This window comes from Eriocheir sinensis, chromosome 14, assembly GCF_024679095.1.
Source record: "Eriocheir sinensis breed Jianghai 21 chromosome 14, ASM2467909v1, whole genome shotgun sequence".
NCBI lineage: Eukaryota > Metazoa > Arthropoda > Malacostraca > Decapoda > Varunidae > Eriocheir > Eriocheir sinensis.
In genome coordinates, this window is record NC_066522.1 from 19110682 (window position 1) to 19138181 (window position 27500).

Here is a 27500-nt window from a genome sequence, read left to right on the forward strand (position 1 = left end):
GAAGAGTAAACGACGGAGCGGCGACGAAGGCTCCGATACTTTTTATGAACATTCCCTTACTTTGTCGGGGAATCTATTATGCAGGCGGTGTTTGATACTCCGGCTGTTGACAAGAACATGCCAAAGGGAATTTGAAATTTAGATAAAATCAACATTGAATTTTAACATTATATCGCAGGACTATTTTTGTCTTTACGTGGCCAGAGGAAATTGAAGAATGTCGGGAAACAAAGAGGGAAGTAATCCTTGACTTAATACTAAGAGAACGCTGACAAATACTGCTGTTTATTTATCATTAATATCGGGGAGTATAACGCAGAGAGAGAAGACCAAGTTTCCAGCATTTACGAACATTTCTTTCCCGAGAGGTGTGGCACGGTACAGGCGTGGTGAACACAAGACATTTTGGGTAAACTATATAGTGTACGGACAGAGCGGTACCTATAATAATTACACTTCTAGAAACTCGAAACCTAAGTAAACAGAAACATACCGCGATGAAACAAACTAGAATCAGAACTTCTGAATATTGACGTGAAGAACAAACGGGAATCGAATAGGAGGGAAAGCTCCAGGATAAGTGTCGAGAGCTGGGCCGTCTCTTTGTCCCTAAGCGTGTTCGTGCGGCTGCCTGTGACTTTGGTTTTTGAGTTCGCTCAGTGAAGAGGCCGACACGGTGCCCTTTGTTGTTCTAGTTAGCAACAATGAAGAATTAACCTTCACTTTGAAAAAGATTAAAATGTTCCCCTGGCTGACAGACAACAAAGAAGGCTGCTGTGATTGTTTAATACTCGTGAACAGTAGCGTCACTGAGCTGGCAATTCAATTTACATGTACATGTGCATTATATTTTATATGATAAAGATAAAATGTTCCGGTTTTAGAAGAATACAAATGCGTATAAAAATACAACTTTAAACCGCAGCAATACTTTTTAAGAAGTTAATATAATAAATTATTATATATTTTATCGGCACATAAATGTAATACACAATGAGGATATTTAACGCTAACCAATTAGGACCATGTATGTGCCCTGCCTACCGCTACACGTAGCAAGGTGATGCTTCTTCTGACCCCAACACACTCCCAGGAACCGAACCCCGACAGTCAGGGCAGGATTCGAGCTCAGTACCAACTAATCCATGGTCACCTTTCATAATACACAACACTTAGGTTCATCAAATAAACGAAATTGTCACTTTCAGATCAGTTACCACTCACACATATACACACACACGCACTACACATCACACTCCCCTTTTCACTCCATTCCCAACACATTTTTCACTTCCTCCCTCACACATGTACCCATCCTGAAACGCCCACCCATCAACCTACACTAATTCCATCTTCTCACAGCCATTCTTTAGGTACAAACATATACTCAGACACATATATACTCATACCACAACTCCCCCAAACAAAATACACTCCTCCCTTCTTACATCCTTCCATCCTGTACACACAAACTCCTCCAACGACCTCCAACCATCGTTAATCCTCACTCATTTACCCTTCTCATCCTCTTCCCTTAGGTACACCGCCATCGTGCAGCCTCTCGACTACCCACTGCGGATGACGACGCGAACAGTGAGTCTGATGCTGGCCGTGGCGTGGCTCAGTCCCGTCTTCATCTCCGTGGTGCCCATCTTCCTCGGCTGGTACACGACACAGGTGGGGGGTTCCGTCTGTTTGTGTGTGTGTTTGTTTGTGTTCAACTGTGTCTGGCTGCTTCTTAGTCTATGATTCTGTATGTCTCGGTGTTTGTTTTCTTCCTCAGTCTGTGTTTCAGTCTGTTTATCTGTCTGTGTCTCTGAGTATACATTTTTTTAGGGTGTGTGTTTCTGTCTTTGTATGAATGTCTATCTTTGCATGTCTGTCTGTTTCTGTTTCTGTCTTTGTATCTCCTTGTCTGTCTTTCTTTCTGTCTGTCTGCCTGTCTGTGGCTCCCTATATATACTGTCTTCTCTTTAAATCCAGTGTTTCCAAGGCGGACACATACACGAAATACCACAGCCTTTTTTCTTTCTTTCTTTTTCTTACTTTTCTTTCTTTTTTCGTTCATTGGTTAACTGAATCTACAAATAGTCAACAATCATGTGTGAACAGTGCTTTAAATCTTCAAAATACGTCAATATGAGTGTGTTCTGCGCCTTTCCTCCTCTCTCTCTCTCTCTCTCTCTCTCTCTCTCTCTCTCTCTCTCTCTCTCTCTCTCTCTCTCTCTCTCTCTCTCTCTCTCTCTCTCTCTCTCTCTTCGCTTCCCTTCCCTTCGCCCTCTCCTGAACTCTATTTACCTAACTACCAGTTGTCCACCTTCTGTTTTCGCCTTTCCTTAAAAAAACATCGCCACTTTTCTTAATAGCTCGCCATTTTCAACCATTACTTTCGTGTGTGTGTGTGTGTGTGTGTGTGGGGAGAGAGAGAGAGAGAGAGAGAGAGAGTGACAGTGACAGAGAAACAGCGACAAAGACAGAGGAACAGCGACAGGACAACAGAGAGAGCGAACCAGCGCCAAAGAGCCATGCCAGAGAGAGAGAGAGAGAGAGAGAGAGAGAGAGAGAGAGTACAATTACCGCTCACTGGGTCCGGCTAATCAACAAGCTGCGTCCCCTCCTCCTGTCCCAAGCTTGTCTCGTCCATTCAGCCCGCACACTCGCCTCCTCCAGCCCCGTCATCGCCTCATTATTGCCAGCCATCCCCCAATACCTAGCTGGCCGGGCTTCGTTGTGCTGCCTCCACTCCATACTGCCTGCCTCATAGATTTTGCACTGCCGATGTCATTAGCATTATGCACACCACGCGTATAATTAACTCTCTCCATCTCTCTCTCTGGGTGGATCTCTCTCTCTGTCTGTCTCTCGGTGTGTCTCTTTCTTTCTCTTTCTCTGACTCACTTTTTTTTATTGTCTCTGTTTTTTTCTCTCTCTCTGGGTGTTCATCTCTCTCTCTCTCTCTCTCTCTCTCTCTCTCTCTCTCTCTCTCTCTCTCTCTCTCTCTCTCTCTCTCACACACACACACACACACACACACACACACACACACACACACACACACACACACACTCTCTCTCTATCTCTCAGCCACACGGACTCACACACCCACACACACGCTCTCACACACACAGACTTATAATACAAACGCACCCTCTCTCTCCCTCTCTCACAGGAGCATCTGGACCGTCTCGCCTCCACGCCCGGCCTTTGTGAGTTCCGCGTGAACGTGGCCTACGCCGTGGTCAGCTCCAGCGTGTCCTTCTGGATCCCCGGTGTTATCATGCTCGTCATGTACTTCAAGATCTACCGCGAGGCTGACCGGCAGGAGATGATGGTGTTCCGGTGAGTAGAGAGAATGTGTCTGACGCTTTTAAAGGGGGGTGTTCACCTTTTATTATTTCTCTGCTTTTTGTATATATCTGTTTGGCTTTCTCGTCCTATTTTTTTCTTTATTCGTTGATTTTCTTTGTTTTTATATTTTTTTTCTCTCTCTCGGTTTTCTCTCTTGTTTTTGTTTCCTTTTGCTTCTTCTGTATTTGCTTTTCTTTTCATATTTTTTTTCTCTTGTTTTCACTTGTTGTTGTTATTAATATTATTTTCGTTCTCTGTGTCTGTTTTCAATTCCGTCTATTTTTCTTCTGTTTTCTCTCGCTTCTTTTTGTTGTTGTCGCTGTTCACAATTCTTTGTTTCCATACGTGGTTTATTTTGTTTTCGTCGTTATCTTCTCTTTTGTTTTCTCTCAGTTCTGTTGTTGTTGTTGCTGTCAATATTTCTCTGTTTCACTATGTTTTGCTTTCCGTTCATTTTTCTCTTGTTATTTTTCTCCCTCTGTCTATCTATCTATTTCTCTTTCTCTTTCTGTTGGTTGTTTTTTGGGGGCATTTCGTGTTTTGCTTTTTCACACCACTTTATGTACCAGGTTTCTGCGAAGGACTTTTTTTCCCCTGCCAAAAATAACCTCAATACTGCGTCCATGTTTTTGTTTTTTTTGTTTCGTGGAAAATAAAGTGACTGGGTATTGGTTCTCCGGTTCTTGTTGTTCTTTTCAATATCTACGTTTATCTATTACTTTTTTTTTCCATGATTTTCCTTCTTCTTCTTCTCTCTTTCGTGTTTCTGGAGTGGTATTTCGGTAAGTAGAGTGAGTGATTGCGTTTTGTTTTCCTTTTATCATTCCCTTTATCGACTTTCTGCTTTGTCTATCTCTTAATGGATCTCAGCGTATTTTGCGAGCATATTCCTTTTACTAATTTTTAACCATTCATCTCTCATTTGCCATAGAAGAAGAATGTGAGTATTTTTTCCTCGTTCCTGTAATGCTGAAAATGAGTGTACTTCTGTGTCAACCTACTGGCCTTTTATTTTCTCTTGTCTTAGCCTTCTGGAGTCTGTCGCATATACATCACTTTCTCCTACTTTAGTTTTCACGTTGAGGTTATTTTCTTGCTGGGGTTTTGATATTCCGAGTTCAATACGCAATAGTTGGTGTCTTGTTTTTGTTCCCTATAACGCTCCTCTCATTTGCCATAAAAGAAGAATGTGACTTTTTTGTGCTCGTTCCTGTAATGCTGAAAATGAGTGTACTTCTGTGGCAGCCAACTGGACTTTTTTTTCTCTTTTCTTAGCCTTCTCGAACTTGTCTCTAGGCATATATATCGCTTTTTCCACCTTCAGTTTTTATGTTCAGGTTATGTTCTCGGTGTTTTGATATTCCGAGTTCAATACGCAATAGTTAGTGTCTTGTTTTTGTTCCTTATAACGCTTCTATTTATATACGTTCGTGTTTATTACGCTCGCCGAAACTTTTCCTTCTTTCTTCTTTGTTCTTTTTCTTTCTCTTTATTGGTTGAAGTTTTCGCATTTCGTGTTTCTTTCGTTTTACTTTTCCACGGTGTTCATGAGCAAAGTATCTGTAAGAGTTCTCCCGCGCTACGTGACTCTGACCATACGCCCATCTACTCTGTTTACAAGCGTCTATTTTATTTTCGGGTAATTTATACGATGACAAAATACTCCTTTAATACATATGTTCATCTCTCTCACTCTCTCCATCTCTCTTTCCCCTCCTTTGCACATTTATCGTTCATTGTCTGCCACTGTCGCGTCAATATCCAGTTCCCCGTAATTTCCGCCTCCACTGGGACGTCGCCTCCGCCTCCCACCCACCCTCGAGATCAGCCCAGGAGTCACCGTCGCAAGAAAACTGGGTCGCGAGGGCAATTCAGCGTCTCGTTACACGGTACTCGGCGGCCATCAACTCCAGGATGCGGGTCTGGCTGATGTCCCTTTTAGAGCCTTATCTGTAATTGACTTTGGAACTTTGGAACTTGCTGTCGATGAGTTTTAAGGTGTTAGGGATGGATTGCGGTGTTTGTAAGGTGTGTGAGGGGTGAAGGGGGTTGGGGTTAGAAGTGCTTAGGTGTCATGTCGTATATATGATTTTTCTCTATGTTGTGTTATATATTTCTTTACAGCGTTATCTGGTACCGACTTTGGAACTTGCTCTGTCACTATATAGGTTCAAGGTATTAAGGAAAGAAATGAGGTGTTTACGTAGGTGTGTGTGTTGTGTGTATGGGGAGGTGAGTTATAGAAGTACTACATAGTTATCATGCAGTATAATTTTTTCTCAATCTTTTTTTCGTTTTTCTTTCTTCCTCAGAATGATTGTACTCAGAGTGGAATGCATTTTGAATCAGGTTTTATTTATGAGGCCATTTGCCGACTTTCCATATGCAGAGTTTGAGAAGACAATACTGTTCTCTCTCTCTCTCTCTCTCTCTCTCTCTCTCTCTCTCTCTCTCTCTCTCTCTCTCTCTCTCTCTCTCTCTCTCTCTCTCTCTCTCTCTCTCTCTCTCTCTCTCTCTCTCTCTCTCCTGCGTTTCTTCCTTCCGTCTGACCCCATTTATTAACCTCTCTCCCTTTCCTCCCTCTTTCCACTCTTCCTCCCTCCCTTCTCCCCATCTTTTTTTCTCATTCCGTATCTTAACTACCTCATTTCGTTTCCCCTTCTTCGCTCCTTTCCTCATTTCTGCCTTTTTTTCTCCCTCCCTCCCTCCTTTTCCCCGTCTACCTTCCCTGTTCCCTATCTTCTTCCTTTCCATTTCCATTTGTCTGTACCTCAACTACCTCCTTTAATTTCCCTGTCTTCGTTCATTTCCTCATTTTTCTTCCTTCCTCCTCCTTCCCCACGTCTAGCTTCCCTCTTCCCCTCTTCTTTATCTTCTTCCTTTCCGTCTTCATTTCTCATTCCCTCCCTCACACGAACTTTCCCTTCCTTCACTCCTACAAACGTTTCTGCTTTCCTTCTCCCTCATTACCCTTTCCCTCCCTTCTTCCTATTATCCCCGTTACCCTCTCTCTCTCTCTTCCCTCCTCTACGACCTGACGCCTTCCAAGAACCATGTCGTTGCGAGACAGACATCTGATCGTGGAAAACGGCGCGGGGCCTCATCAGGAAAGTAGTAACGATGGACAAACTTGCGCGAGGGGAAACTTTGCAAAATAAGAGACCTAACCTTGGCACACTTTCCGGCGAGACTTGGCTGGCTGGGCGGTGTGTGTGAGTTTGTGTGTGTGTGTGTGTGTGGGTGGGTGTATTGTGTGTGAGTCTGTGTGTGTTGGGAGGGAGGTTGTGTGTGTGTGTGGGAGGGGGGAGGGGAGGTAAATATATAGACAGAGAGAAAGAGAAAAGAATGAAGGGAGAGTGATAGGAAAGAGATAGATAGATAGAGATAGACAGAGAAAGAGAGAGAAGGAGAAAGAAAGAAAGAAAGGAGTAAGAAAGAGAGAAAGTATTCAATGTCATTTTCTCCGATTTGCCGAGTTTCGTATTTCACTTCCATTTCCCAAACTCACTTCAACTCAACTCTCTCTCTCTCTCTCTCTCCCCCTCCCTCTCTCTCTCTCTCTCTCTCTCTCTCTCTCTCTCTCTCTCTCTCTGTCCTGCCCCATTAATAAGAAAGCCCCCCTTCAGCTAATTACCCCACGGCGCACCATGCAAAATTACCTTCCTGTCCCGATGCGCCTCTGAGGCCTCCAGGGAACTGCTTGTGAGGAAGATGGGAAGAAGCGGGCCATTCATCACTACGTTCACGAGGAGGAGGAGGAGGAGGAGGAGGAGGCAGTGGAAACAAGAGGGAAAGGAACGAGAACACAGACGACTTAGCGAAGGAGAGACAAGATCGAGCAAAAGAAGGAAATTGAAAGAGGAGAGGAAAGAGAAATAGGAAAAGGAGGAGAAAGATAAAGAAAAACAGGAGGGAAAGGAACAGGAATACAGACGACTTAGTGAGAGTCAAGATCAAGCAAAAGAAGGAAATTGAAAGAGGAGAGGGAAAACGAAAAGGAGGAGGAGTAAGAGAGAGAAACAGGATAAGGAGTAAGAGGACTAGGAAGAGGAAGAGGAAACAAGAGGGAGATGAGTGCGAGCAGAAAACAATACTGTGGAGGTAAAGAATCGGAAGGCAGCGACAGAGGGATGGAAGAGAATGAAGAGGAAAAGGAGGAGAAATAGGAGGAGGAAGAGGAAGAGGAAAAGGAGGAGCGACAGAGGGAAATAAAGCAAGGGAGGAAAGGAAGGAAAGATGTAGCATGTTGGAGAACGGATGGGAGGAGGAAATGAATGGAAAAGAGAGAGAAAACGAGGCGAGGGAAGCTGAAATACGAAAGAGGAGGCAGAGGGGGATTAGGAGGAGGAAGAGGAGGAGGAGGAGGAAGAGGAGGAGGAAGAGGAGGAGGAACAAATGGGGCTATCTTTTCTCACTTACTCCCTCTCATGCATTAATTTCTTTGTTTATGTTATCGTTCGCCATTTGTTTGTGTGTTTGTTTTCATGGCTTCCGCTACTTTTTCCTCTCCTCCTTTCTTCCGCCTCTCTCGCTTTTCGCACTCTGGCAATTTAGATTTTTCCGCCAACACTAAACGCTTCCCTATTTTGCCAAGCCGTTGTTTCATTTCTTTTCTTTTTTTTCTTTTTACAGTTCACATTTATACGTATTACATTCAGTACTTTTTTATTTTCTTTTTTTATATATATATTTTTTTAGGTGGACGGCATGCGCGTGGGAGAGGGGTGGGGGGGTGGGGGGAGGGGGAAGAGACGAGTGAGAGGCCGAATTAAATCTTTTACACTTCCAAGTATTTTTGCCTGAACATAACACAGCGAGCGAGTTTGATTCTTTGTTCCCTGGTATTACTCGTTTTTTCCTTACTCGTTCCTACAGCGAGTTTATTTTTTGTTCTCAGTTGGATGTGAATTAAGTCCCATGTGATTCCTCCTCTCCTCTTGTCAGTCTTTTCTACGGGTTCACTATTATCGTTTTTGTCCAGGATTTCACTCAGTTGTGTATGCTATTCGATTCCTTGTTTCCATTCGATCTTTTTTCCCTCGTCTATAAATTCAGTGTCAGTTCGAATAATAATCTAATTTACTAATACTAATATCAATACTAATCTACCGGTAATACTAATACTAACACGAATATTAATAATGATGATAATATTAATAAAAACGACAACATTCTCTCACATTTCACAAAGAGTTTCCCAGCAGGTGACGACCCACTGGCGGCTCTCAGGTGTGAATAACAACTGAGTGCAGCCCGCCACCGTAATCTGGTTATTCAATTTATTCCTCACTTAAAAATCCGGTCCGAGTACAATGTTTAATTTAGCACAACAGTTTACTCTCTCTCTCTCTCTCTCTCTCTCTCTCTCTCTCTCTCTCTCTCTCTCTCTCTCTCTCTCTCTCTCTCTCTCTCTCTCTCTCTCTCTCTCTCTCTCTGAGTGCCCCGGCCCTCTCGAACAAAGAAACAAAGCCAGTCACACGAATGGGGAAGAGGGGAGAAGAAGGAGGAGGAGGAGGAGGAGGAGGAGGAAAAGCAGTCGAAGTCGAAGGTTCAGGACGAGGAGGAGGCGGAAGAGGAGGAAGAGGAAGAGGAGGGTGAATGCAAAAGGGAAAGGGAAGACATGGTGAGGGATGGGAGGTAAGGTGGAGGGGATGGAGGAGTGAAAGGGAGGGATAAGAGGGGGATTAAGGGGAGGAGGAGGCGAGGGAAAGAGGCAGGTAGGGAGGGAAGCTGACCCGTCCACACTGCGCATCCTTACCCGGTCCTTAAGTCTCCCCCTTCAGGTTTGCACAGCGTTACATCCCGTTTTCTATTTGGATTCTGGTTGTACTCGATCGGGTTTTGTTTTTTGTTTTTTCTTGTTTTTTTTTTGTATTTTGATTATTATGGGTTTGTATTTGCTGTGTTATTATTTTTTGTATTTTCACTCTTCCTTCAACTCCTATTTTTTTCTTTTTTTTTCAGTCTTTTTTGTTCTTCTTTTTCTGCGTTATTTATTCTTAATTTACTCTTCTTTTTTTCTCCATTCTCCTTTATTCATTATTACTACTTCTTTATCTACGTTGCTGTTCTTGTTGTTGTTCTTTTGCTTCTCATTTTCATTATAATTCTTTTCTACCATTACGATCTTCTTGTTTTCATCACTCTTCTTCATTTTCATTATTCTCTCTTCTTTTTCTCCAGTCTTCTATACTCTTTACTCCCTTTTCTTTCTACTTTCTTGTTCTTGTTCTCATTCCACTTCTCATCCTCATTATTAATATTTTTCTCACCATTTCGATCACATAATCTATTTCTTTCAAACACTTTTCACGCACCTTTTTACATATAGCTCCGCCGGGGGTCCAATTAAGAGATCAAAGGGAGGTGTTTTCATCAAAGGTGTGAATGACTGGGGTCACGCGGCTCTTTGATTACGACGACGAGGAGTTCACCTTCTAGCTTGCTGATGAAGGGAAGGAAAGGCATCGGAGGAGGAAGGGAAAGGAGTGAATAGTATGCAACGATGGAGGAAAAGAGTGAACGAGGATGAGAGTGGCGTTATTCAAACCGTACATTCTTCACCTTCTTGCTTGCTGATGACGGGAGGGAAAGGTATCGGAAGAGGAAGGGAAGGGAGTGAATAGTATGCAACGACAGAGAAAAAGGTTAATAAAGATGCGAGTGGCGCTATATATTCATTTATCAACGTATTCAAACCGTATACTCGCTTCCTATCAAAATCGCCTTCCTTCTATTTACTACATCACTCAGCTCTCTCCTATTATTAAGTTTCATATTTCTCTAACACCAAGAAATCACTGACTAAAACCTTCCCTCATAGCAGACAGCGCTCTCATATACACAAACACATCACAATCACAGTCTTTCCATCTACAAGTCTTCATGCTAACTATATATAACGTCTTGGTGAGGGAATGTGGCGTAGGTAATGGTGAGGTTGTCGTGGATGTCTTTAGGGATGGTTAGGGCTGAAGACTGAAGGAGTGAGGGCATGATGACAGTGGTGGTGGTGGTGGTGGACACGGTGACAGGTCGGGGAGGGTCATTCCGGTTTGAGAGTGGTGATGACAGCTTGGTGATGATGGTGGTGACGTAGACTGACGGTTTGATTACAGTGGCGGTGATGAAGGAGGTGGTGGTCGAGGTGATTGCAGTGGTAGGTCAGTGAGGGTCATTTCGGTTTGATGGTGGTGATGACAGTTTGGTGATGGTGGTGGTGGTGTTGCCTGATGGGATAGCGTTGTTAATGGTGATGGTGATGGTTGTTGTTGTTGGTAGTGACGTAAGGATGCATAGAGTAAAAGGGGCATGAAAAAAGGCACAGAGAACAAAGGGTAGAGGAGAAAGAATAAGAAAATACAGTAAGAAGAGAAAACAAGATAACGCTATGTACCAAAATCGAGAAGGAAGGTTTTTGTCATAACATGTAAGGTAAATAAAGGAAAAAGAGTACATCAAAGCAAGAGAGAGCTGAAGAAAATACGAAGGAGATGAAAGACAAGAGATTAAAAAATGAGGAAGTTAAAGTAAGATAAGGAGAAGAGGAAGGAAAAAAGGACGAACAGGATAAGGAGCCGCTGAAGAAAATACGGAGATGAAGTGCATAAAAAAAAGATGAGGTAGTTGAAATAAGGTAAGGAAAAGAGGAAGGAAATGAAGACGAAAAGGAGCAGGAAGGGAGGAAGGAACGAAGAACATAGATTTTCTTAGCAACTGGATGAACTATTTAAACGCTATGCTCTTCCTTCAACCTCCTTTTATTTATTAGAATTCTTTTTCCTTAAATTTCTCTACCGCTGCAATATTTTTCTTAGCAACTGGATCAACTATTTAAACGTTATCCTCTTCCTTCAACCTCCTTTTATTTATTAGAATTCTTCTTCCTTAAATTTCTATACCGCTGCAATATTTTTTCCTTAGCAACTGGATCAACTATTTAAACGTTATCCTCTTCCTTCAACATCCTTTTATTTATTAGGCTTTTTCTTACACGTATTTTTCACATTGACTATTCCACCAACATATGGAGCACAGTTTTCCTTTGTAACATATTTCGTTCGCATCTAAATGTCCTCCTTCAACTATTACTAACACTTATTAAAATCCCAAGTCTTCATACCCTGTTATATAAAATGGTTAACTTTCACCTCCTTCTCCATTATCTAATCACAAATCTTCGTATTTTAACCTATCTTGCCTTGGCCCCACTCCCCCATCACATAAATCTCTTCCTCTAAGTCCCTTCTTTACCCACCTCAAACCTCCGTACTCTTCATATATACCAGCTAGCCTTCCCATCCTTCCCCTTTCCTTCCCCTCTCTCCCCTCCCCCTCCGATCATTAGCCTATATATTTTTCCCTTCATAACATCACTCCTTTCACGCTCAAGTCGTAATGGTTTGTATTTGCATTTCTTTCCGCCGCCCATTTCCCCGCCTCCTCGTTTTCCCTGGATGTGATGGGTTGGCGGGCTTAGTGGTGGCGGCGGCGGCGAGGGAGGGAAAGGGGAAGAGAAAAAGGATGAGGGAGAGAAGAGAGAGTGAGAGAGACTTGCATGCCCACAGCCGCAGCCAAGTCGAGGGAACATTACAGTGGAGGCTTAGGAGGACAAGTTTGAGATCCGCAAGTTACCCGTGGAAACAAGAAAACGGGGTAAAGGACTAGAATAGAATGAGGAGGAGGAGGAGGAGGAGGAGGGAGAGAGAGAAGTTAAGATGAAAGTGGCGGTAAGGAAATGCGTAAGGAGAGGAGGAGGAGGAGAAGGACGAGGCAGCAGAGGAGAATAGCGAGGAGGATGAGATACGAAAAGGAGAGTATAAAACGAAAAAGAAAGGAAAATGGGAAGTGTTGGGGCCATGAGGAAAATAGAGAAATGATATAAAAGGGTGAAGGGGGAGGGGAAGGAGCAGGAGGAGGAGCAAGGGGAGAAGGAAGAGGAGGGGGAGTAAAGTAAGAGAGGTGAGTAAAGAGGAAAGACAGGAAAAGAGAACGTAAAGGAGAAGGAAAATTGGAAAACACAGGGAAACATATGAGTAGAGGGTAATGGAGTTGAAGAGGAGGAGGAAGAGTAGGAGGAAGAAGAAGAAGATTAAAACAAGGAGCTGGACGTTGTAAAAAGATGATGAGGCAAGGAAACTTTGAAGCGGAGGAAGAGGAAGAAGAGGCAGAAAGACAATGGGAGAGTGTAAAGAAGTGGCCAAGAGAAGACACGAAGAAGACAAAGGAGAAGAAAGTTAGATCGTGTTGGGAAGAGGGAATGAAGAAGAAGGATTAGAGAGGGAGAAGATATAGTAAATGACGACATAGAGAAGAAGGGGAAGGAAAAAGGAGATGGAGACGGAGGAAGAAAGAAAGGAATGAATATTACGAAGAAGGAAATTAACGGTAAGAGGGGAAGAGATGAGGAAGAAAGATGAGCAAGAAGAGACAAACGAGGAGATGACGCAGGAAGTGGAGGAGGAGGAGGAGGAGGAGGAGGAGGAGGAGGAGGAGGAGGAGGAGGAGGAGGAGGAAGAGATGGAGGAAAATGAAACTTGATGGGCGATTGAGTAGCTCTCTCTTTTAACCGCAAATAGATGAGGAGGGAAAGAGAGGAAGAGAGGAGGAGGAGGAGAGGAAGAGAAAAAGTTAAGGAGAAAAGAAGAGAAAGAAACCTAGAAGAAAGAAAACATAAAAAAAGGAAAAGGAAAGAAGAAAAAGAGGGAGAGAAAGAGAGACGAAGAAAAGGCACAAAGAGGAAATGGTAGAGGAGAAAGAAAAAAAAAGAGGGAGAGAAATAGACGAAGAAAAGGCACAGAAGAGAAAGAATAAGAAAACACAGGAAGAAGAGAAAACAAGATAACGCCATGTACCCGAGTCGAGAGGGAAGAAGATAAGAAAAAGAAAAGAAAAGGTGAGTGAGGAAGGCGAAGGCGGAGGAGGATAAAGAAATCAAAGGAAATCGAGTATGAAAAAAAAATATGAGAAGAAATATGCAGAAACGATAAGGAGGAGAAGGAGGAGGAGGAGTGGGATGGCACACAATAGAGAGGAAGACGAGAAGCAAAAAAAAGGAGAAAAAAAGAAAAAATGAAGTTGAGGAAAAACGGAAAATACATAAAAAACGGGAAATAGACATAAAGGAGAAAAATATGAAGAGAATATGCAATGGAAAGAGGAGAAAAGGAAGAGTATGAAAGGAAGAAAATATATAGAAGGAGGATAAGGAAGAAGAAGAAGGAGAAATATTGAGCATGATGCAGATCGGAAAAGCGTGCATAAAGGAGAACGAGAACGAGAAATGGGAAACTGATAAAGATGAGAATGGAAATGAGGAGGAAGAGGAAGAGGAAGAGGAAGAGGAAAAGGAGGAGGGCGTTCAGGATATCCAACATTCGTGGTTCACTATTTGTCTTTCTGCTCCGGGATTTCTGTCATATCATTCTCATCTCTCTCTCTCTCTCTCTCTCTCTCTCTCTCTCTCTCTCTCTCTCTCTCTCTCTCTCTCTCTCTCTCTCTCTCTCTCTCTCTCTCTCTCTCTCTCTCTCCATGTAAGTCGTTTTCGTAAGTTCGTGAGGAAAAGAAATCACACAGACGCCTAATTATGTGGTTTGTGATAACGTTGGCAAACAGACCTGCAATTATTATCATTATATTGCTGTTATTATTGTTATTATTATCATTATCACTACTACTACTACTACTACTACTACTACAATCACCACCCTCATTACTATCACTGAAAAAAAAAGATATATAAAACACACACTAAAACTAACCCCTGAGAGACGCACCGACGACCTGGAGGCACCAAAGTAAATAAAACTAACATAAACCACTGAATTTTTGCAAGTCCCTCAGCTGTCCGCGATTACTTTTACCGAAGTTGGGATGGGAATGTTATTGTAGTGGCAGTTATCTGAGGTGGAGGGCTGGAGATGCTGGAGGGGCCAGTGGGTGGTAGTTGGGTAGGTGGAGGAGGCTGCATGGGGCGCTGGGTTGATAATGAGGCGGTGGTGGGGGGTTGGTAAGGGGGAGGGGGCATTTGGTAAGGAGGTGGTGGTGGTGTTGGGTGATGGAAGGGTCGGAGGCTGGGGCGTTGGGTGAGGGGTCGGGGGTTGGGGCTTTGGATGAGGGGTCGGAGGGCCTCTAATGCAAGGCTGCGAGATGAAGATGAAGACGGGGAGGTGGTGACGCAGGCAGAGTTGCAAAGGGTCGAGGTTTTCCCGCGTAATTGGGCTTATTTTGAGGCTGTCCCGGGAGAAATATTCGTAATTCGAGGGCTGTGGATTTAGCTGATAGACATTTTATTTATTTCCATCGATCGTGTGTTGAAATGTATATATCAAAACTCAACTTTACTATATTGACCTCGTTCTGGGTCAGTTTGGGAGACGTGGATATCCGTGGAAAACCGTAAAAATATCTCGGACACTCGATGGAGGCAGGAAGGGAGGCGCCAGGGAAGCAGACAGACAGACAGGACCGAGGGACGATTGCGGCCAGGATCGGTGAGGCGAAGTTTTGAGGTTGTGTAAGCGATTGGAAAGTGGGTCTCAAGAGGTGTTAAGACGAAAAATATGCGGCCTGAGATGATCCTGCGAGACTGTCTGAGGTTCGTTGTAAGGGGCGCCTGATGAGGGGAATGAGGTGGCGGGAAAGGCGGCGGTCGTGAGAAGGGAAGGAAGGGATTGAGTTCGGGAAAAGTATGTTGAGGTAGTTTTATTTTTCTCTACGTTGGTGAAGTTACAGAAAAAAAATGATGCCAGGTTAGGAAGATTTAAAAAGTCTCTATATTTCTTTTATGAGTAGGAATAATATAGAAGGGAAATGGAACAAGTGTGATATATAAATGAATGTGTGTGTGTGTGTGTGTGTGTGTGTGTGTGTGTGTGTGTGTGTGTGTGTGTGCTTGTAGGTAGGTATGCAAACGTGTGTGCCCGCCCCGTTCGTGTCATTTCCCCTGCACATGCAGTGCCTAAGTGACCCTGGCCATTCCCCGCGCGTTGGAAGACCCTGTTCACGCCACGGCCGCGGCCAATCGATCACCGGAGCCCCCAGGGAGTGACGCCGCTCGGCACTCTTGTCAAATTTGTTCAGTGACAGCGGAGTGATTTGTTGGGTTGATGTTGCTGCCGCTGGTATCGTGTTGCTACTGCTGCCGTTGATTGCACTAATATTTAGCCCTATTCTTCTGCTACTACTACTACCACTCCTACTACCCCCACCTCTACTACTTTCAAAATAACCATAATAACAACAATAGCAGTATTAGCAATATCAATATTAGTAATGGTTTTAGTAGTAGCGGCATTTAATAGTATTAACAGTATCAATAATTATCATAATAATTATATCATTATGGTTAATGCTGATAATAATGATACTGATAATAATAATAATAATAATAATAATAATAATAATAATAATAATAATAATAATAATAATAATAATAATAATAATAATAATAATAATAACTAGACGTTGGACACTCTAACGAGTGCAAACCGCCCGCTGCCAACACCACCCTATTCTGACCTTCCTGCTGTGTTGTTGGGGATGCAAGTGTAAGGAAGAGAGGCTGAAGAAAGCAAGTGGAAAATATGTTCAAACATTTATTTACAAGGCTTATCTATGTATTTTCTTTTTTGTTTTTACACACTGGAGAATATCTCCTCTCTTCTACTTCCTGCCAACACCCTCTGGTCGGAGTGCTCAAAATGTGAAAATATGCATTTTCGACCTCGGTGACCTTGACCTTTGACCTTTGACCTTAAAAATCGAACTCGTCCGGTGGGGGGTGGGGGGGGGGGCATTAGTAGTCCACGTATGAAGTTTCAACATCCTGGCTGTAAAGGTTCAAAAGTTATCGCGTTACAGACAAAAAAAAAATTAATAATTTACACAGCTGAAAACAATACCTTCCGCAAAATTCTTTTGCGGGCGGTAACAATAATAATGACATTATAACAGCAATAACAATAATAAGAGCGATAATATTTTGAGAATATATCGCCATCTTTTTATTTCATGCCACAAGAATATTTTTTACAAAGATATAGACAGCTATCTGTCACTTATTTTATACGCAGGTGACATGCTGGTGGTTTAAAATCGTCGACGCCACACCTGCTAATCATTTACCTGCATTACCGCGCCCTGCTGGGAAGCAAAGTATCACCTCCCCCTGAGGCACTCAGTGGCCCTCTCCCCTACTTGGAAGGCAGCCAGCTATGGGTCAGGTTTGCAACTTGATCGCCTGAAAATGTATTTCCAGTATTTCCAGAAAATAGGAGAGATTCGGAATTTGGGAACCTTCTTAAACTTGATCCGGCATTCTGAAGGGGAGGAAGGTTCCGGTCAACAACTGGACCCCTCTTGACGGCGGCCGGGATGCAGGGTCCGCTACATCCGGGCCGAGGGACGGCCGCTTGGCCAACCTCTCAGGCGATGAACGGCCGGAATGGCTCTTCGCATGTTTACCAGACGTTCAGCCCTTCGCATAATCGACTGCGTTATCGGTTAGGAGAGCTAAGAATACAGAATTGAGACTGGCTGAAGTGGGTAGACTTGGCAGTGGCTAGATCGGAACCGTAACGTAGAAAAATGTATTTAAGTAGATGGTGAAGCGATGGAACTCTACTTACCACAAACTGACATGTGTAGTGGGTCAGTTCTATCCGCGACTCTATTTGCCTTTTGTGTTGGTTAAAGAACGAAATGCTTTTAAAAATTATACTATCACTAAGATTATCAATATATAAACCATAATTACCAGTAGTTCCTTGTTAATTAGCTTGGCAAAGTTCAAAGTTATGGGTTGCCGGGCCCAAGTTTCCTGATAAAGCAGCAGCGGAAGACTTAAACAGTAATATGAGGGCGGCGGCGGGATCGATCACTTACTCGTTAGAGAATCTTGCCAAAGTTAACTCTATCTTACATGCTGTGATTTGTAATTGATTATAAACTTGTGGCTGCCAGACGCACTGAACTCTCCTGATAAGTTAAACATATGGCTGAGATGTTGCTTGCCGAGGCTGAACGAGACCAGACGCCCTCTTAAGAATTCGAGTGTCGATTCATTATGTTTGCAGCTCTAAGAACATATGTGCAAACCTTTGATGTGGCACAGCTATAAACGCTACACTCTGGAAACTACTGACGAAAATGGAGGTGTAAAATGAGACTTTATATGGTGGAAAATGTAAAGAAAAAATCTATCACACCACTGGGGGCGTCTGGCAGTCTGGATTGTCGGATTTAAGGTCCTCCGACAGAACACTACCAATAAAAGTTCCCAGGAAGTCTCGCGGGATATAAGAAATTTTCCACTTTCCTATTCAGCCGTTAGGGACAAGTTTGTAAGCCATCTCTCATGGGAAGGACGGCCCCATCGCAGGGCAGCCGTACCAGTACACCACGTAGAAAGCGGCGCTTCGTTTATTCCTACCACTCAAAATCTTTCATTTGGGGATATTAAAACATCTCTGGCACTAAAAAAATTTGGGGGGGTATTTTCATCATTACTGGCTATCATCTGACTTTTATAAGACAACGTGTATTTTCCTTTTGTTTAGCCTTTCGGTCTGCCTCCTTTATCGTAAAAAAAATAAAGACTATTCAAAACTACAACTCAAAAGCCATAGAGTTTACCTTATGCCTACTAAAGCTAGTAGTGCTAAAATGCAGCACAGTGAATATGATGCCAAGACTCAGAAGATGCCTGCACACCAGTTGCTTTCAGATGGCACGCTGCGTTGCCTCCTCACTGGAAGAGGTAAGTCCACAATAGAAAACGGAAAGACAACGAGTACAAGACGTCACCGGCTCGAGGACTCAGTGCACAGTGCGGAAAGCTAACAATGAAAGCTATTCTTCGGGTGTTACGAATGTGCAGTCTGTATTAAAGCACAGTGATACAGTCAAAGCCTTGCTAACTTTATAGAGACCCTGAAGGACGCTTCCTCTTTGACGCAAGGCAGCCATGGAGAAAGGGTTGAGCGCCTTGGAGACGACGCCCACCACTTTGTACCCCTCCCCCCCGGTCTCCCACACAAGCATATACACACGGCTTGTTGTCGGCTCGTCTTGGCTCGTCCGCGTCCTTGCTCGCCAAAGCAGGTTTCCGCGGATACGAACAGCATAAGGCAGAGACATCATTCTCGCTTGGTGGGGAGGGAGCCGAAAATAACATGGTTTCGTATCATATTTTATTTCTCTCTCTTCAACAGCAAATTTTCCTTTCCAGCTAAACGCATTTCTTATTTTTTGTTTTTCTTTCAAATAACTAGATTCTGCTTCTTAATATGAAATCACTGAAGAAAATTTGACCATCTAAAGCATGACGTAACTTTTCCCTGACAAGACCACCACCGCTGTGAAAAGATTCTCATCCAGGAAGAAATCGCCAACGTTATCGTAAAAGACGCACGAGATTGGCCGCCGGTTCACAATTATCATTCCCTTCCCTATGCACCTGAGGCGGACCTTGAGGGCTAGTCTTTCTGCGTCTTCAAGGGAACACCTGGGCAAACGTGGTGATTAAGGTTATTCCGGTATCTCAATAGGGCGCTTATCAAATCAGGTTTGGTACTGCGAAGCGGGCGTGTGACCCCTTAACTGAGGAGGGGAATGCTGCCCACTACCCCGGCACTATAAAGAGGTGCCACTCAGCCTCAGTACCGAAATTATATCTTGGCACTATCATTCCCTTTCCCATGCACCTGAGGCGGACCTTGAGGGCTAGTCTTTCTGCGTCTTCAAGGGAACACCTGGGCAAACGTGGTGATTATGGTTATTCCGGTATCTCAACAGGGCGATTATCAGATCTGGTTTGGTGCTGCGGAGTGGACGTGTGACCCCTTAACTGAGGAGGGGAATGCTGCCCACTACCCCGGCACTATAAAGAGGTACCACTCATCATCCTCAGTACCGAAATTATATCTTGGAACTATTCCTGGACACTATAGGTCAGGTGAGATGTTTATGAGTCAGTTTGCGTGAAGAGCACTGATACAGAAAGTAAGCAAAAGAAGATGAAAATACGAATGCAAAATCCTGATAATATAACAACGATAATATATAGCAAAAGTCATAAATCAAGCCTCTCGATAAACACATATTTCAATAGTGAGTCACAAATATACGGATAAGAGATACTGCTCAATTTCCTGATAACGGAATGACAGTATGATATGAAGACCTGAGGGAGCGGTTATCGTTCACCATACACAATCATCCTTTTCCCTACGAACTTTAACCGGTGAAAAAATTGGTCCATATTCTTAAACGTATCGGGCTCCCATAAGGACTATTTTTCAAGGCCACAGAGAAGAGTAACTCTTTTTTTTTACAACAAAGGAGACAACTCAAGGGCACAAAAAAAGGAAACAATAATAAAAGAAAGCCCGCTACTCGCTGCCCCTAAAAAAAATCCAAAGAGGTAGCCGAAAGAGGGGTCAATTTTTCATAGATGGTTTCCCCGTTCAAGATGCAGACGTCGGGTACAACTATCACTGGGATCACGGAACAGTCCATGAATATCCCAGCAACTACTACGAGAGGCTTTTTAAACAGGCGAACTGAGGTGCAGATACGATGATAAATATGTGCCAAAGTTTCCAGACAACAGCATTAAGTACAAAATTAGTACAGTGTCAACATATTTGTTTTTTTCATTAACCCGGTAACTGCAGGGATCATGTTTCTTAAAGGCCCCTCTAAGCGAGAAAAATGAGAAAAAAATCATTACTCACGCAAACCATTTCATGATGTATATCAACGCATTTGTGATCAGTTTACGCATCATCTATTTTGGGGGGTTTATATCATGGCCCGTCGCTGGTACACGGTAAAGCCACAAATTTTGGCCCGTCGCTGCTACCGGGTTAAAGCAGCGATGGCAGACTGACTGGTGGGGAAGTTTCTCTGTATAATGACAGTGATATCAGCATAATTGAAAATAAATCTAGATACGACGCTATTACTTCGATGATACTAATGACTTGACGGTAAAACTAAAAACAATACTAATACGATTCCATCAATAACCCCATTATGCGTCGTATTTCATGTAAGGAGGACAAAATAATACCCGGATCTCGAAGGTGACGAGGGAATCTTAAGCGCCTTAGATTATAATATGTTGAGAGTCAGAGGTGAAGGCGGGGTGTGAGGAAGGCGAGGGAGATGTAAGCGGGTAAGTCAGCGTGAGAGGGCGGAGGTAATGAGACGTGACAAGGGCGAGGGGAAGGAAAGGGAACGCAAGGGTGGCGCTTTGGGAAGGAGACAGCGGAAACTATGACAAACCTTCAACGGGGCCAATTTACCTTTAAGTGGGTGATGATGAAAAACGGTATTCCCCAACATTGTATCAGCGCAAACTATTACAAACATTCTACGGGGACAATTTACCTTTAAGTGGGTGATGATAAAAAACGGTATTCCCCAACATTGTATCAGCGCAAACTATTACAAACCTACAACGAGACCAATTTACCTTTAAGTGGGTGATGATAATAAAAACGGTATTCTCCAACATTGTACCATCATGCAGCTCTGGCCATTAACTCAACATAAGCAAGGAAATTATGGAACCTCACTTAATTGTAATCTTTTCCTCTCAAATGGTATGCCAGCCACAGTTTTAGATAGTTGCCGACACATTCCTCGTTCAGAAAGTTTGTATAGTAATCTAATTCTTCTTAATTAAACTGTGATGATAGGGAAATGCATTGCGCAGACTTTTTTTTTTTTTACATCAGAGGACATGGCTCAAGGGCAACAAAAAGGGGACAAAAAAAAAACGCTACTCGCCGCTCCCATAAAAGATAAAAGCAAAGAGTGTCGATAAACGTTCTCTAAATCCCATCAATGTAACAGTCATGCATTTAAGGTGCAAGAATGAAAAAAAAATGTATACCGTACGAGTCGAGGTGAAAAATGGCGGGAATGTACAAAGATCTTTTTCAGAGTCGATAAAATTCTAACAATACATCAACTGCTACTTCCCATTGTTACTTTAGACTGTGCTGGAAACGTTCTCTTGACAGTTTTGCTCACTGGAAATAGAAAACGTAATCAAACATCTATTTTCCCATCAACATAATGCTATTCATTGATATCTACCGAGTTGCAGTTGCAGTAGTTAAAAGTATTTGGATCAAGACGCTCGGACAGAGAATATTGACAAGGTTTCTTTTGGTTTCTATCACTCGCAGACCTGTAAGAACCATGCAAATCAAAGATACAAAAATGAGAAATGAACACACACACACACACACACACACACACACCACATACACACACAAATGGCACTGAAAAGAAAAACAAAACGAGGCCGTACTGGGGTCGGATTATGGGGATGAACAAGCGCACATGTACTAATAGAAAATAAAAATAAAATGTTAAAGCGTTCATATTTTTTTCATATTTTTCTGTTTTATTTTAAAGCTGCGTCCCTCGCCTCCATATCGGGAGCACTCGGGGCTATTCTTTCGATCAAAAATAAAGGGGAACCCATTTCCTCTTACTGAGCACTGGAAATGCGTGGATTGGCGTGCTTGCCTGCCAGCCTACGTACCTGCCTGCCTACCTGTCGGTCTCCCAATCTACCTGCTTACCTATCCACATACCTACCTGCCTATATCCCTCTCCCCTCTCACACGAACAAGGGTAACGGTACATCGCGTCCCGTACCAAACACATAAAAACGAGGGAGTTAAACTAGAAATTACCTACACACACACACACACACAGACACACACACACACACGTTTATGACATGGATAATTGTATACCCTTCAAGAGTTCTTGGTTATCAACAGCATCCTTCTTATCACTATTGCGTCATTCCTTCCCCTTATCGCCGCTATCACAGTCCGGTCCGCCAGCCATCAGCGTTCCCATAACCGCCACTTATCTTCGTACTGATCTTAGAATAACAGTCCAATGGTTCGACACTTATTATACTCTTGAGCGTTATGTTTTTTTTTTAGATGACACTGAGGACAAACACAGCTCTTCTCTTGATGTATTTTTTTTTATCTATCTGTTTATCTATCTATCTAACTATCTATCTATATTTTGCACTTTCTCGAAAACCAGGACTCATTCATAGTGTACCTTTTATTCAAATACATATAATACTTGTAGAGACGCATATTTTTCGTCCCTTTACAACAAGTACAATACGTGAAAAAAAAATAAACAGCCTTCATCAATACTTAAAAAACTCGGTGCGTGGTTCTTCAAAGTATTGGTCGTGGCTCATTACTGGATTGCAATATACCAGACATTAAGACGCCACTTGCTCACAAATAGATAAGTATATAACAGGTGGTGGGAGTCTTGTAGTCTTGCAGTATTAGTCGTATCAAGAGGTATGGAAATTGATCGAAGGAAATGGTCAAAGAAAACTGGATCACAAAAAGAAGACTCAGAAAAACACTGCTTCAAGGCCTCCCCAAAATGTCTCTTTCCATCATCTGGGTGAATATCATTACTCAGGAATCCACGAAATAGCCCACACGCCACACTGAGACGGTTAGGCAAATAACATACGCTGGCCACTCCTTTAACATATATTTTATTCATTGCTCTGCCTTCTGATGGACTCTCACTCCCATTCACGATCATACTAAGTCAACACACTCAGACATGCGGAAATGAAGAGCCGCAATAACCTGAAGTGCTGCATGTCTGGTCTCTGTTCGGATGGGCACACAATACACTTTCCTGTTGGGCTGGGAGGCGCGGACACACACACACACACACACACACACACACAAAGGGAGGAGAGTGTTATTATTACATACGTGTTTACTCGGATATGCTCTCGGTTTCACTCACCAATATCAGTGCCAGTATCAACGCTCCTGTGATGTTTTAACTGGAGAACAATAAGCTTTTCTACCGCTTTCAACTCGTCTTTGTTCGTTTTCTCTTTTATTTCACTACGCAGACCTCTTTTTTGGGGGGGTCTTGTCTATGCATCTCTTTCATGGCTCGTGTAGTGTTCATTCTCCGTCCATCCCACATGTGTCACTATTTCAGCCAAACATTCATCGATTTCACTGCCAACTCTGTCCATAACATAACCAGCCCAAGTCTTAATTTGAATTTATTGAACGGCTCATCCCAAATCACCCGTCGTAATGGCCAAAGATATATTTCTAATTCGACATCTGTTATTCATTGTGTTTTATTATCTGTTGTTGTAGTTTATCTGTTTTTTTATTTTTTTATTCTAACGGAAACTGGACAAACCATTCCCGGGAAGTGCTCACTGCTGGGTGCTTTGGGCAACGAATAAAAGCACTTATGATCTCTAAGGCTGAGGACAGACGGTGTATTTCTTCTATATTACCGCTCTAATATATTTACTTAGCTGTTATCATTCGTTAACTGTCCTTCAGTCAGCATTTATCGGATTACTCTCCAAAATTTGATCAGCTTGAAAAATTTTGCTGAGGATGTTCGCAAGTGTTTAGTGATACGTCAGTTCCTTTTATAGTAATCGGCAAACATACATAAAAACAGATAAACAAACAAACTAACTAACTGACGGACAAACGGAGAACAATGAAACATTATCACCATTCTCAGTGCCATTGTCCAACTATTGAATATATCGATAATTTATTTATATACATTTAAACATGATTTGCATATGTATACAAACCATGGTGTGTGTGTGTGTGTGTGTGTGTGTGTGTGTGTGTGTGTGTGTGTGTGTGTGTGTGTGTGTGTGTGTGTGTGTGTGTGTGTGTTTGCGCAGGTTCTTCACCCCACCTTAAGGCAGACGTAACAGGTGTGTCGATTCCCATTAGAAGTGGTAATTTGGCGCGGTTATCGATGCCAATACTCACCTGCGGGGGGCGGCGCATCCCTTTAACGCCCCCCCAGCCCCCCCTCCCCCGAGCCACCTGTGCATTCTTCCTGATTATACCCCACCACGGCGAACCGATTCTTTAAACCAATCCAATCCAATATTATTTAATGCATGCATCTAGAGATATGAAATCCATAACTAACATTAAACGGTATTACCTATCATATCATCTTACTAATTGCACCTGCTGATAGACATGCATTTTTAAACCGATTCAATAATTATTTTAGTGGATGGGTCTGCTCTGCGCGGCTACCAGTGGAAACAAAGCATTCATATATATTAAACAGTTCCCCGCTTTCACAGTCTTACCAACTGCACCTCATTGATGAAGAAACAACAATTCAAAACCAATCCATTAAAGTTTAGTTGATGCACCTAGATTGCTCGGCCATTAACAGAAACAGATAACTAGTATCTATTAAATGCCGTTCTTTATCGACGTGTTTATCTATGCATAATATCTATCACACTCCCTGTCCTCCTCCTCCCGCCGGCGCTTTCATCCCCTGCCAAACATTATCGCTTTCCAATACTACCAATACTTCTCCCTCTCTCTCCCGGTGGATCCCTCACGGTCAGACTTCCTTTCTTCATCTCTTCCTGCCTTTCTCTCTCTTTCTTCCTTCCTCTCCTTAACGGTCAGACTTCCTTCCTTCCTCTCTTCCTTCCTTTCCCTCCCTTTCTTCCTCCCCCTCCTTAATGGTCAGACTTCCTTCCTTCCTCTCTGCCTGCCTTTCTCTCCCTTTTTCCTCCCTCTCCTTAACGGTCAGAGTTTCTTTCTTCTTTCCTCTCCTTTCCTTTCCTCTTCTTCACCTCTACTACACGATTAGACTTTCTTCCTTCCTTCCTTTCTCTCGCTTTCTTCCTCTTCTCCCCTATCCTCCTTCACGATATATTTTCCTTCCTTCTTTCCTTTCTTTTCCTTTTTCCTTTCCTTCTCCCCCTAGCTCCTTCACGGTCAGTTTGCTCTTCCTCTCCTTTTTTCCCTACTTCCCTCACAGAGTCTTTCTTCCTTTCTACCTTTTTCTTTCCTCCTCCCCATACTTCCTTACGGTCAATACTTTTTTCCTTTCTCCCTTTTCCACTCCTCCTCACCCTCTCCTCCACGGTCACACTTCCTTTTTTCCTCTCTCTTCCTCTTTACCTTACGCTATTCTTCCTCCCTTGGACTTCTTCACGGTCATTTTGCTATCTCCGTTCTTCTTCTTCCTCCTCCCTCTCATCGTGATACAATAATTACTTAGACTAAACAAGGGGAGCTTCTAATGGACCGCACCTTCATCTCCTCGGTCCTCTCCTGTCTCTTTCCCTCCCTTCAGCGTGGACATAATTGCGTACACAAAAGAAGACGCAGATCTAATGGACCACGCCAGAGGTACGATATAGGATGCCAAGGATACGATAATTTCTTTAATACGGCACAGGAGACAGACCAGTAGCAAAACAATGTGGAAAACCTGAATAAATGGAAAAATAGTCTTGGTATTTAGCGTCTTCAGGAAGGCAAAAGGAAAAGAAAGGAAAAAAAGGAAAACGTTCGCAAATAAATGTTCGTATATATAAAGCACCAAACAACATTATTTTTTGGTTCAAAGATGCAGCATAAACGCCCATATCGAAGATGGAGAGAGAGAGAGAGAGAGAGAGAGAGAGAGAGAGAGAGAGAGAGAGAGAGAGAGAGAGAGAGAGAGAGAGAGAGAGAGAGAGAGAGAGAGAGAGAGAGAGAGAGAGAGAGAGAGAGAGAGAGAGAGAGAGAGAGAGAGAGAGAGAGAGAGAGAGAGAGAGAGAGAGAGAGAGAGAGAGAGAGAGAGAGAGAGAGGAGAGAGAGAGAGAGAGAGAGAGAGAGAGAGAGAGAGAGAGAGAGATAGGTGAGGGGAGATAGACAGATAGATAGGTAAACAGAGACAGCAAAAAGTCCCGGGATCTTATTTTCCTACCCTCTCCATTCCGCTCCTTCCTCATCCCATTTTCTTCACTACCTTCCCTCCGGGCATCACCACCACCACCACCACCGCCACCACTGCCGCCCTCTCCGCACTAACTGAATCATCGGCCACCACACTGATGGAGGAGTCGCCCGCAGGTAGCTTCATGGAGCTTAAAAATGCAGCTAAATCAATCACCTACCCCCTCACAACACTCCCCCCTCCCAAACACCCAACCTGTGCCCTCCCTCCACACTCCATCCCTGCTCGAGATTTCCTCCCTTCCACCACACACACACAAACACAAACACACACACACACACACACACACACACACACACACACACACACACACACTACCGCGTCCCAACGTCCCCAAACACTGTCCCCACATCCTCACACGTCAAAAACAAGACACCAAAACACGCTTTATTGACGCCAAAACTCGTGAATTTCTCATATCAAGCCAACGCCATTAGTCCCTCGTTGTTCCTTCCTCTTCCTCTATAGCTGACATGAAGTAATTGTAATGTGTAATTGTAGTAATGACAATAATATAACTTGATGGGGTTATTAAAGCAGTGATATTAGTAGTTGATCCCAATATGTAGCAGAATCGTAACAGAATAGATTAAATTGAAGTAATATAAATAAGGAAAGTAATAGGAAGCTTGTAATAGTGTAATAGCTACCATGACTGCTCCTAACTATTATCTATTTCATTATTTTTTAGGGGCTTCCTTATTCGCCCATACCATACCCCAAAAAACTTTCCTCCATAACCTCTCCCAAACGCAAGAATTTCTCCCATCCATCCAATGTTATTACTCCCTGCCTTGTCACTTCCTCGTCCTCCTCCTCGTCGTTGTCCTCATTTCTTCCTCTCCCGTGTCTTTCTCCCTCATGCACTCACACCATACCCACGCAGCTCCCTTCCTCCCTCCCGCAAACCTCTCCTTCACAACTCTCTCCCAGACTCACGAATTTCTCCCATTCACTCGAGGCTATTACTGCCAGTCTTTGTCACTCCCTCCTCCTCCTCGTCCTCCTCCTTCCCGTCGCCATTCATTCCTTTATCACGATTCTCACTCATGCCATTTCTCTGCTCCTCCTCCACCACCACCATCGCCGTCAGAGCAGCGGCCACCACCACACACACGCACCTCAAAAGCCACCACCACCACAAGCCACGAGTTAACGAGTCATTCACAATTTTTCACTTTAGACCATTTCCCTCGCATAACATTCCCCTCGCATACCTTTTCCCCTCGCATTCCACTCTTCCTGCCTCCGCCGCCGCCGCCACCGTCACCACCGCCGCCGTCAGCCCTCCGCCCCGCGTCCGCCCCTTC

The 27500-nt window shown here is 43.4% G+C and overlaps 1 protein-coding gene across 1 annotated transcript in view; it reads left to right on the top strand.

Moving 5' to 3' along the window:
- The window catches only part of LOC126998601 (octopamine receptor beta-1R-like), a 126267-nt gene that overhangs the window by 39414 nt on the left and 59353 nt on the right, over positions 1-27500 (top strand). The window contains exons 3-4 of the mRNA XM_050860507.1: positions 1539-1677; positions 3170-3339. Of these exons, the coding sequence (XP_050716464.1) occupies positions 1539-1677; positions 3170-3339 (309 nt within the window). The remainder of the gene's footprint in view (positions 1-1538; positions 1678-3169; positions 3340-27500) is intronic.